At 48.9% G+C, this 15894-nt stretch overlaps 1 protein-coding gene across 1 annotated transcript in view; it reads left to right on the top strand.

Annotated features, from left to right (window-relative positions):
• Window positions 1–11620, top strand: part of TNK2 (tyrosine kinase non receptor 2) — a 46634-nt gene extending 35014 nt beyond the window's left edge. Inside the window, 9 exon segments of the mRNA XM_078146753.1 lie at window positions 3741–3935; window positions 6252–6343; window positions 7533–7577; window positions 8419–9221; window positions 9223–9510; window positions 9512–9808; window positions 9981–10076; window positions 10248–10375; window positions 10696–11620. Coding sequence (XP_078002879.1) covers window positions 3741–3935; window positions 6252–6343; window positions 7533–7577; window positions 8419–9221; window positions 9223–9510; window positions 9512–9808; window positions 9981–10076; window positions 10248–10375; window positions 10696–10702 — 1951 coding nt within the window. The 3' untranslated portion in view covers window positions 10703–11620.
• Window positions 11621–15894: the final 4274 nt, after the last annotated feature.

Here is a 15894-nt window from a genome sequence, read left to right as displayed (position 1 = left end):
GATTGTCCCAAAGTAACGCAGGTGTGGGCATTGTTTTGCTTGCTCACCACCAGACCCCAGCTTGGAGAGCCAGGGTAAGAACTTATCAAGTCCTTGGTTTCTTCTCCAAATTAAAAAAAAAAAGGTAGGGGTGTGTGTGTGTGTGTATGTGTGTGTGTGTGTACACACATACACATATACATACATATACAAGGATACACACCACACACACACACACCACATATACATACAAACACACACACACACATATATATACATGCATACACACACACACCACACACACCCAGCCTTCCTTTGGCATCCACCTTCAATGGTCACTTCTGCTTGGAGAAATCTGTAGGTCATAGGTTTAGCTACATGGTGCAGTAGATAGAGAGGGCTGCTCTAGGGTGAAGATTTAAGTTCAAATCCAGATTCAGGCCTGGGGAAGTCACTTAGATTCTGTCTTCCTCAGTTTCCTCAATTTTAAAATGGGGATGATAATAGCACCTATCTCATATAACCATATGCTATAAGGATCAAATGAGATATTTTAAAAGTGCTTAGAGTGCATGGCACATAGTAGGGGCTTTTAATGATCCCAGTCTCTTCCTTATCATTAAGACAGGTCCTCAGGTGCCCTTCTCCTACTGCCTTGTTCTTCAGGAAAGCTTCAGTTTAATTATTCTCTAGCTGTGTGACCTTGAGCAAGTCACTTCTCTTTGGATTTCAATTGCCTCATTCATAAAATGGGGGTTACATGACCTCTTGATGTCTCTTTATGCTGTCCATTCTGTAGTACTTACACATATAGAAAAGAGGTGGCAAAATGGTCGTGGCTTATTGGTAGTATGTCTCCTATTTCTTGATCCCCCTTTCCCTCTTCTCCTCTCCTCGCCCACATGCAACACACACATGACCATCATTCTATGATGACAAGAACCCTGTCTTGTCTAAACTTTGTATCTAAACAAATTAGACAGTAATTACATGGTTGAATTCACCAAGTGCTGCCTCTGAAAGCTGTGAGTCCTCATGGCTACCCAGCTGCCAGAGACCCCTGTCTCTTCTTAAGGCTTATGGTCCCTGGTCAAGTAGTAGTGGGAGGGTGCTCTGCATTGGTGGATGGAATTACCTACATTCAATATCTGTGACTTAGTAGAGAAATCCTAGGAAGTTGTCAGAAGCATTGAGAGATTAAATAAATGTCTTGCCCAAGGTCACAGAGCTAGTATATATTGGGTAGAATTTGAACCCGAGTTTTCCTGACTCCAAGCAGAACACTCTCTTCACTATAGCACTCTGGGTCTAGTGAAGCTATGAACCTGGAGTCTTTGAACTTGTTTTGATGTTGTTTTTGATGACTGTGTTGTTCAGTCGTTTCAATCGTACCTGACTCTTCGTGATTCCATTTGGGGTTTTCTTGGCAAAGATAGTGGAATGGTTTGTCATTTCCTTCTCCTGCTCATTTTACAGATGAGGAAACTGAGTTAAGTGGCATGCCCAGAGTCACACAGCTAGTAAGTGTTTGAGGTTAGATTTGAACTCATGAAAATGAGTCCTTCTGACTTCAGAACTGGTGCTCTATCCATTACAACGCCTAGCTGCCCTTGAATGATATTTCAGTATGATTGGTTTTCCTTGATAATATTTTATTGTATTTTATGTATTTACATATTTTAATGTGACATTTTATTTTATGCATTTAAAAAGATGATTCTGAGAAACAGTGATTCTGTAGGCTGATTAGCCAGACTGCCAAAGGGGTCTGTGAAACAAAAAAATATTAAGAACCCCTGATGTGGAGGATTCCTATATCTTGGACAATCCCTGTTCCTTCACGGGATGTGAAGTATCAGGGAAGACACCATTCCTTGTTTCACTGCCACCTGAATCAGGCTATATTCATAGAGTAGCCTCAACAAAACAGAGGTGATAGTTTTGCTAAATTTTGCTGTGGTCTGACTTCTCTAACCTGGAATATTGTTACCAGATCTTTTCACTGTGTTTTATATGTGTCAGAGTAGGGTGATCAAGATGCAGGGGGAAGGGGATGTTCTGGAAATGATGTCATATGATGATTGGATGAAGCAGCTGGAGATGTTTAGCCAGGTGAAGAGGAGACAGAGGATTGTGGGCATGATAGCCGTCTGCACATATTTGAAGGTTGTCATGGGGAAGGCAGGGAGTTAGGTTTGTTTTGCTAGTTCCCCTAAGAATAATTATTGGATATTACAGGATATTACAGGATATTAAAGCTTTTGGCTTAATATAAAGAACTTTCTAAAAGTTTCTAAACTTTTTTTCTAAAACTCAGATTGGTCCACCAAGAGTGGAATGGTGTACCATTCCATATAAAGTAATGAGCTCTCTGTCGTTGGAGGTATTCAGGCAGAGACCGGATGACTACTTGTCAGGGATGTTGTACTCCCTTGTATAAGAGGTTCCTCTGTTGGATGGGAGGTTAATCTCATGTGGTGTAGTGGAGGAAAAATAAAAATAAAAAAGCCCCAAAAAACCCCATTTATTAAGTACCTGCTTTATGCCATATGGGCAGCTAGCTGGAACAGTGGGTAGAGCTCTGGGCCTGGATGACTTGAGTTCAGATCAGACACTAGCTGTGTGACCCTGGGCAAGTCACTTCACCCTGTTTGCCTCAGTTTCCTCTTCTGTAAAATGAGCTGGAGAAGGAAGTGGCAAACCACTCCAGTGTCTTTGACCCCAAATGGGGTCGTGAAGAGTCAGACACGACTGAAATGACTGAATGACAACATGTACCACGTACTGTGCTGACTGCTTTACAAATGTGACATCATTTGATCCTCACGACGACTCTGGAAAGTAGGCGCTGCCATTATACCCATTTTACAGCTGAGGAAACTGAGGCAGAGAGAGGTGACGTTACCTGCTCAGGGTCATGAAGCTAGTAAATTTTCTGAGGCTGGATTACCACTCAGGTCTTCTTAACTCCAGGCCCAGTGCGCTGTCCGCACCAGACAGGAAGAACCCTAGATTTGGAATCAAAAGAATTGGGTTTGAATCCCAGCTCTGCCACTTAACCAGCTCAGTGATCTTGGGCAGGTCAATAAACTTTACCAGGTCTCAGTTTCCTCATCTGTCAAATGAGGTAATTTGATTATGTTCTATCTAAGGCTTCTTCTGGCTCTTCTGTCAAGGGTGACCTGTAAGATCTCATCCCACTCTGAGGTTCTATGAAGTGAGTTCTGAACCTTCTTCTCTGCCTGATCTTCACTGGAGCTTCTAGGGAGGAAATGTAACATCTGGTGCTTGGAGTTGACAGGGAAGGGGGGAGTGGGAGTAGTGCCCAGGAGGTATAGGGAGCCTTTCTTTATTCAAGTTATTCTTCTTTGGCTTCAACTCAGAAAAAAAGCAAAGCAAAACAAAACAAAAAAACCCCACATTCCCCAGCAGTTGGTGGTTTTGTTTTTGTTTGTTTTTTTTCTTTTATGTCCCAGGGGTATAGAATAAGATTGGGTGGTCACAATAGGCCACACCTGTTCTGAGAAGTTGACAGGGTGAAGGATTTATGTGTCTTGGCTTTCCTTCTGTGCCCTGTGGCTCCAGGTGGTGAGTTCGTCAGCAGTGCCCTTTCAATGCCCAAATGAATTCTCACATATACCTGGTGCATTCCCCTTGAACTTGGTCCCGTTCTTGGGGCAGAGCTGAGGTGGACGTAGCCAGAACCATCCACTTGTCCCTGCTACCTCTTGGTCTTTACCACGTCCCTTTGGGCTTGACAGGGCGGAGAATTACTGGTGGCGTGGGCAGAATACAAGGACGCTGTGTGTGGGGCCCTTCCCAAGAAACGCAGTGACCTCCGTGGCTGGGTTGTCAGCCCACGACATCAGCCAGCCACTCCAGAACAGCTTCATCCACACGGGCCATGGCGACAGTGACCCTCGACACTGCTGGGGATTCCCGGACAAGATCGATGAGTAAGTGCCAGCCTGGGATGGAATCTGCCCCTCACCCTCAGCCCTTCTGCCTGGGAGGGAAACAGAGTGTGATTCACCTGCATTTTATAGTTAGTAGTATGCTTCCTTATCTGGTTCCCTTACTGTGATTAGGTCCGTTAAAGACCAATCCCTAATGTACCCCTCCTCTGGGATTCTGTTTTAGTCTCTTCCTGAATGTGTGTCCGTGTCTTCTCCCTCTTCTCCATTGTCTTTCCCCCAGTTCTTGACCCTGGGTCTCCTCCTCTGTCACCCTCTTATTCATCTCTCTTTTTCCCCAGTTCTTGACCCTGGGTCCCCTCCTCTGTCACTCTTATTACTCATTTCTTTCCTCTCCCCCCTTCCTCATTGTCTTTCCCCCAGTTCTTGACCCTGGGTCTCCTTCTCTGTCACCCTCTTATTCATCTCTCTTTTTCCCCAGTTCTTGACCCTGGGTCCCCTCCTCTGTCACTCTATTACTCATTTCTTTCCTCTCCCCCCTTCCTCATTGTCTTTCCCCCAGTTCTTGACCTTGGGTCTCCTCCTCTGTCACCCTCTTATTCATCTCTCTTTTTCCTCCATTTCTTGACCTCGGTTCCCTTCTTTTGTCACCCTGTTACTCATTTCTCTCTTTGCCCCCCTTCTTCTTTGTCTTTCTCCCAGTTCTTGACCCTGGGTCCCCTCTTCTGTCAGCAGTTTACTCATCTCTCTCTTTTCCCTTCCCCATCCAGTTTCCAGTGCTCCGAAAAGGAGAAGGGCACTGGAAGCCCCCCCCCAGTAAGCCTAGAGAAGGAAAGGCAGGTCACAGTAGGGATTTGGGGTCAGGGGGTGGGATGTCAAGAGACCTTGCAGGCTGTAGTTTACTGAAGGCAAGCAGTCACAGTGGAAGAGTGGAACCATTGAGGGGTCTGCCTTCCCCTGCCCCACAAAGGCTCTATCCCCTTTCTTTCCTTAGCATTTCATATCCTTTTGCTACTGTTCAACCCCAGACAATAGAAGCCCTGAAGGGTCAGCTCCCCATACTCAGGCTCCAGGGGGGCAGACTTGTGGAGCGCTTAGAATACTGAGTTCATAGAAGGCCCTTTGTCAGTCTGGATGTACATGGGGAATGCAGTGTGCATAAGGGAAGAGGGAAATATTAACCACATCCTGGGTGACATGTCAGAACCATCCAAGGTGTTCATGATCTAGGTTGTGTCTCAGACTTCTCTGACTCCGTCTTGGGTCATCCACTGCCTCCTTTTACAGAAGAGAACTGTAAGAAATTAACTCTAAGAGAAATTAAGTGACTTGCTGAGGTTCGCACAGGTAGTAAGTAACAGAGCTGAAATTTGAACCCAGGTCCCTGTGAATCCAAAACTAGCCGCCTTTCCATTGTACTGCTCTGGCTGCAGGATCCTGGGATGCTATGTTTCTGGGTCCCTTTTGGCTGCTGACCTCTGGGAGGTTAGTCCCCAAGACTCGGTAGGCTGCGGCTCACACACATACATACCCTGTTCTCTGTAGAACATGGGGTACAGGGTAGCCTTTCTTTCTGAAAAGAGGGAGAGATATCCCCCTGCTGCACTAGTGCCCTCTGCCCTATGCCTCATGTGGCGTGGCATGATGGGGTGGACCCAGCCCCATTCCTTAGGGCATTAATCAGCCTTAGTGACTAAGACCCAGATACTGACAGGCGGGGATTGAGGTTGAAGTGGGGGCAGGGGAGAAGGGAAGCTGCCCCCTGCCTCCCTGTTCCCACTCTTCTCTCTTAGCATTAATCATGGAATCTTAGCTTGTCAGAGAACTTCGAAACTCTCCAATATAGCCCCCTTTTACAGATGAGGAGGCTGAGGCCCAAAGAAAGGTAACATAGTTGGTGATGGAGCCAATGCCAGAAACCATGTCCCTCTTTCTTTTACTGTAAAATTCCTTAACCTGGGTTCATGAACTTTTTTTTCCTTTTTCAATATTTTCACTGAAAGTATATTTTAGTAGAATTGGTTTCTTTTGTAATCCTATGTATTTTATGCTTTTAAAAACTTGATTCTGAGTAGGGGTCCATAGGCTAATTGGCCAGATTGCCAGGGGTGTCCCAGATGCACAAAAAAGGTTAAGAACCCCAGTTTTCCTGGGATAGGGGGAGATAGTATCATGCCCACTGCCCAGGTCTTTCTGGTCCCCAGTACCTTTTAGTCTGCATACTTTGTCTGCTGCCTCATCTGGTCCTTCCCTAGTGTTTGTATCTATACTTTGGTCTCATCAGAGAAAGAATGAGAAGCCGGTCTTCTCGGGGGCTACCTCTTCCCCACCAGCACACTACTCTGGTTTTCTCTGCAGACTCTATCTGGGAAACCCTATGGATCCTCCTGACCTGCTAGCAGTGGAGCTGAGCACCTCCCGCCCCACCCAGCTCCTAGGAAGGGTAAAAAGTAAGAGTCGGCTCTTCCCCAGGATCACCCCCCCCATTCCGTCCCCTGGAGCCCTGGCTTTCTGATAGGAAGGAGTGGGCAGCCCCTTCCTAAGGACGCCTCCATGCTGGTCTGCTTGGCTCAGGGTTAGGGTGAGAGCAGCAGGTGGGTTAGCTTTGTCCCTGATCCCCCCAACTGCAAGTGGGGTGGAACATGAGGGGCACCTGGTGTTGGCTCCTGTTGTATCCGCCAGTGGTGGGCATCATTTGGACATGGCCCTGGATTAGCCCTGGACTTGCTGCCAGCCCCCTCCCCCATGCTCTGTGCCCCTCCACCCTCACTGGCTTAGCACCAGCCTGCCTAGGGCTCCTCCTGCTCTTCTCCCCGTCCCTGTCCCTCCATTCTTGAGCTTAGTTTTCTGCTACTCTGCCCACCCAGCTTCCCTCCCTTTGCCTTTTCAGATGCTCATTAACTGATCTCATTTCCTGCTCACCTTCTTTCCCCCTCTCCCTTTATCTCTGCCTTTCTTTCTGTTTCCCCTTCTCTCCCCCATTTCTTCCCCTTCCCTTCTTTTTTCCCTTTTCTCCCCATCTCTGCCCCCTTTCCACTCTTTCTCCTTTCCTTTCTTTTCTCCCCCTCACTCTCCTCCCCTTTCTTCCTTCCCTTCCCCTTTCCTCTCTTTCTTCCCTTCTCCCCTCACCCTTCCTCTTTCCTTATCTTCTCCTTCCTGCCCTCCTCCTTTCCTTCCTTCCCCCCTTCTCTCTCCTCTCTTTTCTCCCTTTCCCTCTCCTTCCTCTCTCCTCTCCTTCCTGCCTTCCTGTCTTTCCTCCCTTTCCCCCCACTCCTTTCCCCCTTCCTCTATCTCCTCTCCCCGTCTCTGCCCCTTCCTCTTTTCCTTTCTCTCCTTCATCTCCTTTCTTCCTTCCTCTCTCCCCTCCTTTCTCTCCCTTCCTCTGTCAACTTTCCCCGCTCTTTCCCTCTGCTCCTCACTCTCTTCCTTTCTTCCTTTCCTCTCCCCCTCCCTTTTCCCCATCTCTTTTTTCTCCTCTCCCTTCTTCCCCTCCCCCTTCCCCATCTTTTCTCCCTCTCTTCCTTTCTCCCTCCCCTCCATTCTCCTCTCCTCTCAATCTCTCTCTCTTCTTTCTCTCACCCTCTTTCCTTCCTTCTCCCATCTTCTGCCTCTGCCCCCTCCCCATGGCCTCTCTTCCAGGGGAGCCTCCGCCTCGCCCGCCTCAGCCCGCCATCTTCACTCAGAGTAAGTGGGGCCGTTCTCCTTCTCGATGCCCTGGGCCCTGCCCCTGTCCCCTCTGTTCTCTCATAACTCCTCTCCTCCTTGAAGGTACACAGCAGGGGGCTGAAGGGGGGGAAGGGGAGGAGGGAGTGTGCTGTGAGCTTGCTGCCGCCAGCCCCCTAGCATGACTCAGCCTCTGCAGGTGCCTGGTGCTTGTACCTCCCCATTGGCCAAACACCAGCTTCCTCCCAGGGAGATGGAGCTGTACTCCCCAGCCAGACTCCCCAGACCCAAGGCTGAGATGCCAAAGACTCAGTCTGTTCTCACGAATGAAGTTCAGCCTGAGAGTAGGGATACCGTTTTCTTCTGCTCCCATTTCCCTTGTAAAGTTCCCCCCCCACTCCATACTGATTCCCCCTTCCCATCTTGCACTAACTCGTGTGTGGTGTTTGGGTGGGCCAGGAGATGGGTCTGGTAGGAAAACTTTGGACTTTGGGGTACTGCTGACCACAGCTCTAGGGAGAGATTTTCAAAGGCTTAATATTGGCAGAGGAAACGTCAAGAGGCAGTACTGGGGTGAGGATGCCGTCAGAAATGGCAGAGGTAGAGGCGAGGGTGGGCTGGGGGCCCAGCTCTGCTACCTCTTCAATGAATCACTGTGACTATACTTGCTTGATCTAGGCAGGGGGCAAGGATTGGGTGGGATGGGTTAGATTCTCAGTGGTGGTAAGGACAGGGTTAATGTTGCCACTTGGGGTAGAGGGAGGCAGCTTGTGTTTTCCTCTCTTTACCCTGAGAGGTAGGTGTCAGAGCTGATCTCTGACACCACTTTCCTGGGGGTTCCTTCCTCTCCTCTGTCCCACAGAGCCTACTTACGACCCCGTCAGTGACGAGCAGGACCCCCTGTCTGCAGACTTCAAGCGTCTCTGTCTTAGGAAGCCAGGCCTGCCCAGGGGTCTGTGGCTGGTGAAACCCTCAGCCCGAGTGCCAGGCACCAAGACGAGCCGAGACGGGGGTGAAGTGTCTCTCATTGACTTTGGTGACGAGCTCGCAGCACCTCCCTTGGCCAACCCTTCCCAAAAGCCCAGTGCCCCCTCCCTGGCCCAGCTGGCCATGGATGCCTGCTCGCTGTTGGACAAAACACCCCCACAGAGCCCCACCCGGGCACTTCCAAGGCCCTTACACCCCACCCCCGTGGTAGATTGGGATACCCGCCCACTGCCTCCGCCACCAGCCTATGATGACGTGGCCCAGGATGAAGATGATTTTGAGGTCTGCTCTATCAACAGTGCCCTGGTCGGTGCCAGAACCCCCGAGGGGCCTCCCCATGGGGAGACTAACTATGCCTTTGTGCCTGAGGCTGGACGGCCCCCTCAGCCCCTGGAAGACAATTTGTTCCTCCCACCCCAAGGGGGGAGCAAGCCCCCTAACTCCCTCCAGACTGCAGAAATCTTCCAAGCTTTGCAGCAGGAGTGCATGAGGCAGCTGCAGGTCCCATCGGCTTCTCTGGCCTCCTCTCCTAGCCCTGGCCTGGGTGGAGAAGACAAACCCCAGGTGCCACCCCGGGTGCCCATCCCACCTCGGCCCACTCGGCAGCGAAGTGAGCTGGGCTGCTGCTCAGGGGAACTGTCACCAGCTTCAGGGGGTGAAGAGGAGCAAGGACGGTGGCGGGGGGGCAGCCCCTCCCCCACAAGTCCCCCCAAGGGAGCCGTTCTCCCCCCAGGGCTCCCGTACCCCCAGTCCCTTGGCACTGTCTGGTGGGTCTCCCTTGCCCCCTCGCCTTTCCAGCTCCCCTGGGAAGGCCATGCCCACCACCCAGAGCTTTGGCTCTGACCCCAAATATGCCACACCCCAGGTGATCCAGGCTCCTGGCCCCCGGACAGGGCCTTGCATCCTACCAATCGTCCGAGATGGCAAGAAGATCAGCAACACACATTACTATCTGCTTCCAGAGCGGCCCCCCCTACCTGGAAAGATACCAGCGGTTCTTGCAGGAGGCCCGAAGCCCTGAGGAGGAACCTCCTTCCATCCCCGTCCCTCTGCTGCTGCCACCCCCCAGCACACCAGCCCCTGCTGCCCCCACTGCCACTGTGCGGCCCATGCCCCAGGCTACTCTTGACCCTAAGGCCAACTTCTCAGCCAACAATAGCAACACAGGTGCCCGCGCACCATCCTTGAGGGCTCCCACCCGCCTGGTGAGGGGCTGCCCAGGGGATGGGCTGGAGGCTGGGCGGCCCACAGACAAGATACAGATGGTGAGTCCGGGGAACGAGATTGTCTGGGTGGGAGGACATCAGGGGAGCGGGGCCTCTGGGGTCCTGGCCTTTCAGCAGGGTTCTGAAAAGGAGCACATGGAGCAGGGGACCCCTGAAATTGGTGCCCAGCCCCATGAGCAGTCCTGACAGAGAGTGGTGGGGGTGTGCCCAGGTCCAGGCCATGGTGCATGGTGTGACCACAGAGGAGTGCCAGGCGGCCTTGCAGAGTCACAGCTGGAGCGTTCCGAGGGCTGTTCAGTATCTGAAGGTACCATCCCTTGCCCCCTAGCCTCCCCAGAGCCTCGGGAAGCTGGCTTAGTACCTGACTCCTGAGCTCTCCTCAGCTCCTCTGACTTGTCTGATGCCCCTCATGCCTTAGTCTCACTGTGTGCCCTCAGGCACTTGTCAATGCCCTTTTTGCTCCTCACCCTCCCAACAGGTGGAACAGCTCTTTGGCCTGGGTCTGCGGCCAAGGCAGGAGTGCCATAAGGTGTTGGAGATGTTTGATTGGAACCTGGAGCAGGCTGGCTGCCACCTGCTAGATTCCTGTGGTCCCACCCACCATAAGTATGTGTTTCGATCCTGGTCTACCCCAGTTCTTCCTGTCTTCTCCACCCAGCCAGGTGGACCCGAGGGAGCTGGGTCCTTTAGGTCCAGGGACCCAGCGTTTCCCAAAGGCTAAATATTTCATAGCCAAGAGCCCCCCTTCCCCAAGGTCAAGGAAACTCCAGGCAGCCAACCAGTCCCAAAAGCTGACTGAGGCGGCAAGTCTCACAGAGAAGTCCTGGGCGTGGGGGTCATGGGACAGGGGAGAGGTGGACCCTGAACATAATGTAGCTGCTCGGCAATGATCTCTCCCAAGCATGCAACCCCCTCTCTTCTTGCAGGCGCTGATGGCAGGTCTGGGGAGCCGGAGAGTCTGACTTAAGGGGGGGTCCTGTTAGTCTGCCTGAAGGATCGTTTGAGCCTGTCCTGCATGGCAGGGGCCAGGGAGGGGCCTGGGGAAACCTGCTGCTGCTACCTTCTCCCCCCCCATCACCCCACTTCTTCAGATAGGCAGAGAGGAGCCAGAAGGAGCAGGAGGCTTGGATGGGACCACCCCTCCACAGTGCTAGCTCTAGTTCTCCATCTGTCTGCTCCTCCCACAGCCGCTCCAGAGGGACGACGGAGAGGGCACATCGGGAAGGGGGTGAGGAGGCATTCAGAGCTGGGCTGAGGGAGGGCTAGAGACAGGCCCAGGCGCGAGTGCCACCTCTTCTCCTGGCCCTTTCAATCTCCATCCGCTGTGATGCCTCACTTCCCTTTAGGGACCAGATTGTAGGGAAAACAAGCCTGTCTGCTTGTGTCTGTGGCATTTCCCAGTCCTACGGAAGCCGAAGGAAGGGGTCAGTGGGGGCAGCGAGGGCAGGAGTGAGACCCCAGTGCTCTGCTCACCTCAGTGGGGCCTGCTAGCTTCCCAGCAGGTGTGGCGCCATGAGATGGGCATGGCTGTGAATGGGGGAGAGAGCGCTCAGGATACAAACCCTGTTCCTGGGTTGGGATATCTGGCGGGGACTGTCGCCCAAGGTCGAGAATTTCAGGATGTTGGAGGCAGGGAGGATGCAAGCCCAGTTCCAGGGCGGGGATGGAACCCCAGCATGTGCAGAAGGGAGCAGATACCGGCAGCTAATGTGGAGACCAGTGCTCCCACCCCGGCCAACTGCTGTTTTGTGTTTTTCCCCAACAACCTCTCTTGCCAAAGTTGCTGCTCTTGTCCTGCCTCCACACATCTGCTTCTTCCAGAGAAATAAAGTTAGTTTCTATTTTACAGTACTGAGGGGTGTCGGTGTGCTTTCTTTGCCTCCTGGCAGTAGGGAGAACTTGGCACAAGCCCTCTGTGCCTTCCATCCTGAGACCTGCCATCATCTGAACTCATCCCAGCTAGGCCATTGATGTGCTGTGATCTGGCCATCCCCACTATGGGCTGATGGAGAGAGTATGAGACCAAAGGATCTCATTACATGGCTCTCCAGTGTGGACTAGAAGATGATGAAGGTGGCCTGTTGTGTGGATGAAGGGACTTGGCCTGTGCAAGGGAAACTCTCTGGGGCACAGGGGTGGCAGGGGAGACAATCTCCTCAAGAGAAGACCTGGGAAGCCCAGCTAGTGGATAACCCCAGCCCAGACGGCTTCTCACAACAGAGGAGTTGAACATGGCATGTGTAGAACAGTCCTGAGTGTGGCCTAAACCAGATAAAAATGTCACTGGGAAATGCTTAACAAAATAAAAATTCAATAAAAGATAATATTGCATTTATAAACTTAGTCAACGTGGAGCCTGCAGCAATCCTAATGTATGATTTAGTGACTCAGTCTCCATCTGAGTTTGACACCTCTGTCCTACAGCACTCACCTGGGTCAAATAGAGATGAAACCGAAATGTGTCGCAAGAAGGTCCCCCACTAGTGTTCTGGAGTCCATGGCTTTTTCCCTGCCTGTGGTGTGGGAGAATGACCATGGAGCTGAAAGTCAGAAGACTTGGGTTCAGGTCTCAGCCCAGGGAACTAAACTAGCTGTGTGACCTTGGGAAAAATTACTTGACCTTTCCTCATCTATAAAGTGCGTATAAGAATCCCTTTCAACCTTATGACGGGATTGCCAGGACTTAGGTCTGAGACAGTGTATGTGAAAAGTATACTCTTGCCTGCTTCCATGGGTGTGTGTTCTGCCTCACACAGGCACAGAGACAGTGTCTCCTTCAGTGTGTATTGTCAGGTATCCTTCGCTCACCCTGTGTGACTTGCCTGTGTCCTTCCACACATCTTCCACCATAGATCTGCCTGGACATTGTTGGGGATTTCTTCTTAACTCAGTATCACTCGGGTAGCAATTCAGCACGTGTGCCATCCTTTAGCTGTGCCTCGTTCACCCAGGAGTGAATTCTTGTATTGCTGCTATACTACTTCTTGCTCAGAATTCACCTTGGGTAATAATAAGCTGCGACTTATTCATACCTGGCATAATGTCTCACCATTGCCCTTTGGATGACTCACAAATTGGATTCTTGGGTGGCTGTGGCACTCTATGATTCACTGCTTTTTAGCATCCCTGGAAGAATATTAGCCTTTAAAAGATGGCTTTCAGAGAGGCTTGTTGAATGTGAATGACTCCATTGGCAGGGTGAGGGGGTCAGCTGGACTGTGGGAACCTTACAGTCACTGACTCCATAAATATTAATAACCGCTCATGACATCATCAGCCCCTTTCCCCCAAATTAAAAGGGTTACAGTAGGATAAGTGTTTAGAGTTGGACCATCATTACAACTGATGAGCTTCATGCCTGCCGTGTAGTAAGAACCAAAAACCTGTTCTACTCACTTTTTGGTACTCATTCTATTATAGTGGAAAGAATTCTGGACTTAAGAGTTAAGGGAGAGGAGCAGCTAGGTGGCCCTGGATAGAGCACTGGCCCTGGAGTCAGGAGGACCAGAGTTCAAATCTAGTCTCAGACACTAGCTGTGTGACCCTGGGCTTAACCCCAATTAACCCCAGTTGCCTCTGGAAAAAAAAAAGATCTGAGTTCAAATATCGCCTCGAATGATTCATACAGAAGTCACTTAAACCACTGAGCCTTATTTTCTCATGTGAGATCATTCGTGAACCTTGATGTGAAATATGAATGTTAGCTCTTATTTTATGAACCCAGTGGCTTTCTCAAGACCCCACCTCATTCTGAAATGCTAAAATTATGTACCAGCTTGCAGACTAAGAAGTCTGGGGCATGCCCTCCACCTTACTGATGACTTCATAGATAAGCCCAAAGGAGTTGTCTGAGGCACAGAGAGAGGTTAAGTACTTTTTCCCAGGCTCCTGCATCCAGTAAATATCAGAGGCAGCATTTGAACTCAGGTCTTCTTGACAGCAGGAGCACTTCTCCATCCCCTGTGTTGTTAGCTGCCTCTTCATAAGGTAGTGAAAATTCCAATGTTCTCTCTCTTTTTGTAAATAAACACTAGAAAACAAATGTACTATTTTGGTTTAGAATCTGATTGTAGGGGTAAGAAGACGGAAAAAAATGGGAATAGATTACAGAATGGGGAAGTCAGTTAACATAATTGCAGTTAAAGAATTAGAGTCAGAGGGTTAGAGTTAGAGTCAGAGGCATTTAGGGTTACGGTTGTGTTCTGGGATGCGAGATCTATGAACTCAGGGAGAAAGACTCAGGGACCAGGAGAGGTGAGGCGGGGTGCCTCAAACTTGGGTGGAGATGATGAGGTGTCTCAAGTCACAGTTTCAAAAACCTTCTATAAATTTTCAGGGAGATTTTAAATCTCCAAAAACTGGACTTTGGATCAGCAAAGCCTGAGAGGTTCAGGGCTGGATCCCTCTGGGTCCAAGGTACCAGGTGAAGTTATGGACCTTGAATTTACCCTCAATTCTAAGAGCTTCCATGAATGCCCCTGAATGCTAATGTGAGCTGCAAAAAACCATGCCTCTTAGACCCCAGTGAACATAATTAAGTTTACTGGCAATGCCATTAACTTAATTTGGCCAGTAAGCTCCTTGAGGTCAAGGACTGTTTTTATGTTTGCATCCCTAGTGCCTGTCACATAATAAGTTCTTTTTTGGTGTGTGTGGGGATCTTTTTGTGTATGTGATAATTTTTTTAAAACTTCATTTTAAAAAAATTTCAGTTCTGAATCTTTTCCCTTTCTCCTGCTCCTCCCCCACCCACTGAGAAGGCAAGAAAGTGATATCAATTACACATGTGAAATCATGTAAATCATATTTCCATATTAACATGTTGCAACAAAATAAAGCAAGAAAAATAAAGTGAATAAATTATGCTTCAGTTTGCACTCAGAATTCTTTCTGGAGATGGATAGCATTTTTCTTCTCAAATCCTTCAGAATTGTCTTGGATCATTGTATTAATCAGAATAACCAAGTCAATCACAGTTGATCATCCTACAGCATTACTGTTACTGTGTACGATGTTCTCTTGGTTCTTATTTCACTTTGCATCAGTTAATTTAAATCTTCCCAGGTTTTTCTGAAATTATCCTGCTTATCATTTGTTATAGTGCAACAGTATTCCATCATGATCATATATTACAACATATTTAGCCATTCCCCAATTGATGGGCATTCCCTCAATTTCCAATTCTTTGCCACCACAAAAAAAGCTACTCAAAATATTTTTGTATATATAAGTCCTTTTCATTTTTCTTTGATCTCTTTGAGATACAGACCTAGTAGTGGTATCACTGAGTCAAAGGTATGTGCAGTTTTACAGCCCTTTGGGCATACTTCTAAATTGTTATCCAGAATGGTTGGACCAGTTCACAACTCTGCCAACAGTGCATCAGTGTCCCAATTTTTCCACCTCCCCTCCAGCATTTGTCATTTTCCTTTTCTTTCATATTAGCCAATCTGATAGGTATGAGATGGTACCTCATAGTTTTGATTTGCATTTTTCATAGTAGATTCTTAGTAAATGCTTTTTGATTGACTATAGTGGGGCAATTCAGATTTCTAATATTCTGTCCAATTGTCCTAAAAAAATTGTTTAAAGTTCTGGAAATCTCAGTATCTCCTTAAGTAGTCACTAAATAAACCAATTTATTTTTTCAACAAGCATTTACTAAGTTCCTACTGTGGACAGTGTAGTCTCTTAGGCACTGGGGAAACAAAAAGACATTGCCCTCAAGGAATATTCTAGGTCTATAGAATTAATTCCAAGATTTGGAGAGGTGATAAAGTTCTCCAGCTCATTCCCTAACAGCAGCAAATATTTTCGTTCTTGTCGAATTTTTAGTTTTTATTCATTTTTCTGCATTTTACATCATCTTTATGTCCAAATGTTTCTGACCTTTTTTACTTTCTCCCTCTCCCCTAGAAAGCCATCCTTTGGAACAAAGGATGGAAAAAGAGGGGAAAAGTGATTCAATAAAACTAACTAACATCCGATGAGTCCAATAGCATTCTATAATCCTAGTTTCCTGCCTTTTTTCTGCCTTTTCAAAGAATAGAAGATAAATTTTTTCATCTCTCCTTTGGGATTGTTTTGTCATTGTAATTATATGGCATTGTTGGGTTTTGTTGTTC

This window comes from Phascolarctos cinereus, unplaced genomic scaffold (assembly GCF_003287225.1).
Source record: "Phascolarctos cinereus isolate Bilbo 61053 unplaced genomic scaffold, phaCin_HiC Scaffold_726;HRSCAF=1367, whole genome shotgun sequence".
NCBI lineage: Eukaryota > Metazoa > Chordata > Mammalia > Diprotodontia > Phascolarctidae > Phascolarctos > Phascolarctos cinereus.
Note: the sequence above shows the minus strand (reverse complement) of the source record. Positions and strands in the feature narration are given on the sequence as shown.